Source organism: Coptis chinensis, chromosome 3 (assembly GCF_015680905.1).
Source record: "Coptis chinensis isolate HL-2020 chromosome 3, ASM1568090v1, whole genome shotgun sequence".
Classification (NCBI taxonomy): Eukaryota; Viridiplantae; Streptophyta; class Magnoliopsida; order Ranunculales; family Ranunculaceae; genus Coptis; species Coptis chinensis.
Genome location: NC_141458.1, coordinates 120,153,077 through 120,155,719, shown reverse-complemented (window position 1 = coordinate 120,155,719; position 2,643 = coordinate 120,153,077). Strand labels below are relative to the sequence as shown.

Below are 2,643 nucleotides of genomic sequence, written 5' to 3'. Positions count from 1 at the left end.
AGCATGCAAACCATGGAAAACCGCTCGATGCCAATGTTGGATTTTATCGATATCTCATGCATGATTCCTATGATATATACAATTACGCTATACCACATGCATAAAATAGCCGCTAATGAAACGTAAGATCGCACCTTGGTCACAAATTTTCAATTTGAAGTTCCAAGCTTTGATCTACAGGAGAAGATGTTCTTGACACACTCAAGATCTTCTTCTTCTTAACTTTGTTTCGAGTCAAGTTCCAACCACTTAACGGAAGCAACCTTTTTTTCACGAACCAAGAACCAAGAACCGACAATGGCTAGGAGGATACCACCTATGGAATCTCTACAAATTATCTGGGCTTCTACTTTAGAAAATGTTGGAGGTCGCCATTAAAGGAGAGAGAGAGTTTTTCTTGTTGTTCGGATGATTAATATGTGAGAGGTGGGGGGGTCTATTTATAGAGGTTCCCACCTCCTCAATATCGATAGGATAGAGTCCTATACTCATCTAATATCGATAGGATAGAGTTATATACTCATCTAATATCTTATAGGATGAAGTCCTATACTTCATCTAATATCGATAGGATAGAGTTATATACTCATCTAATATCCGATAGGATAGCCCTATACTCATCTAATATCCGATAGGATAGAGTCTATACTCATCTAATATCGATAGATAGGATAGAGTCCTATACTCAGTGGTTTATCCTTATCTTGGTGGGCGTCTATCCAACCTTATTTCCAACACGTTCAAAACCCGAAAAATCGGGTTCGGATACCCATTTGGACATACACCACCACATACGGTCAAACTTGATCAATGATGGTCAACACAATCAACTAATGGTAGGGGGACCTAAAGCTAATAAACGAAAAACTTTAGATCCAACGTAAATACCCATATTATTGGGAGGACCTAAAACTAAATCATCCTAAAAGACTTTGTCCTAAAAAAATAATTTTCTTCGAAAAGACTTGGAAGTTCCAAAAGTCCGAGTCTTGTTGGTCCACATTGATCCTATATTCTAATCCTTACTTTGTCATGTGTCAAAGAAACTCTCTGAGAAGAGATGAACTCAAAAGACCAATCATGTTTGTTTCTCTTAATTATGTTCTTCTTCTCATCTATCCAAACTCATCTCTGCTTTGCAGCTGATACCATTTCTTCAGGTCAATCTCTCATTCCAAACCAAACTCTGATATCTTCAGGCGGTAAATACGAACTTGGTTTCTTCACACCTGGTACTTCGCTTAAATACTACATAGGAATATGGTACAAGAACATTCTTCCACAAACTATTGTTTGGGTTGCAAATAGAGATACTCCCCTTACTGACTCGACTTCCTCAGAGTTAAAACTCTTAGAAGATGGTAACTTAGTTCTGTTTAACCAGTTGAAAAGAGTGATATGGTCGACCAATATGGCCTCATTCGCCATGAGTACAGCTGAAGCAGAGCTTGGGGATGATGGAAATCTTGTTTTGAGAAGACAATCTAATGTTTTCTGGCAGAGTTTTGATCACCCTACTGATACATTTTTGCCTGGTGCAAAGATTAGATATGATAATATAACAAAGAAAGCAGTGTCACTTACTTCTTGGAGAAACTCAAATGATCCTGCAAGGGGGTTATTTACATTAGAGATGGACCCAAATGAAAATCAGTACGTTATCTCGTGGAATCAGAATCGCGGGTATTGGAATAGTGGACCATGGAATGGACAAATTTTCAGCTTAGTTCCTGAGATGAGATTAAATTATATTTTCAATTTTAGCTATGTTCATAATGAGAATGAGAGCTACTTCACATATAGTCTTTATAATACCTCTATTAAGTCTAGATTAGTGATGCACTTTTCCGGGCAGATCAGGCAATCATCATGGGCTGAAAAGACACAAAATTGGTTTCTGTTTTGGACTAAGCCAAGACAAGTATGTGATGTTTATCGATTTTGTGGTGCATTTGGTGTATGCAATGGGCAAAGCTTACCCTACTGTACGTGTTTGGATGGTTTCAAACCACGATCACCTGGAGAATGGGATTTGGCTGATTATTCGGGTGGCTGTGTAAGGAAAACATCCTTAGATATATATTATAGCTATACCCTCTTGGCTCTATTTTTCAAGGCTTTACAGAGTCTCCAACTTTTTCTAAACTCTAATACTAATTACCGAAAAAAAAAAAAAAAAAAATCCAAATCTTTAGATATATATTATAGTTATACCCTCACCAATCTATTTTTTGGAGTACTCTAGAGACTCCAATTTTTTTAAACTTTATTACTAATTATAAAAAAATAAGATATAAATAAATAAACAATCTCATCTAGAGTTTCACAGAATGTCTAACTTTTTCTAAAACATATAGCTAACTAGCCATTTGGCCCGCCTATAGCCGGACTTGCTACATAGATAACTAATGACTCAAAAGCCTAAAGTCTACTTGAATAAATAATATATGTATATTGATAGCTAATGATTCATTGCTTATAATATATGTATACTTTGTTTGAAGGATTTATGTTTTTCTAATCAGTAAATCATACTGAAAGAAAGCCTGTAGCAGAATATGAGACAATGGGCTGAACACAATCAATTCAAAGAATATAGGTAAAATAACACCACTATAAAAATGTTTCTATAACCACCATGAA

At 35.9% G+C, this 2,643-nt stretch overlaps 1 protein-coding gene across 1 annotated transcript; it reads left to right on the top strand.

The window, feature by feature from the left end:
* The first annotated feature begins 1,006 nt into the window (after positions 1-1,006).
* On the top strand, positions 1,007-2,260 carry LOC147513751 (G-type lectin S-receptor-like serine/threonine-protein kinase At2g19130). Its single transcript, XM_086599566.1, has 2 exons — positions 1,007-1,683; positions 1,861-2,260. Exons 1-2 carry the CDS (start codon positions 1,061-1,063, stop codon positions 2,243-2,245), a joined length of 1,008 nt encoding a protein of 335 aa, XP_086455692.1. The 5' UTR covers positions 1,007-1,060; the 3' UTR covers positions 2,246-2,260.
* Positions 2,261-2,643: the final 383 nt, after the last annotated feature.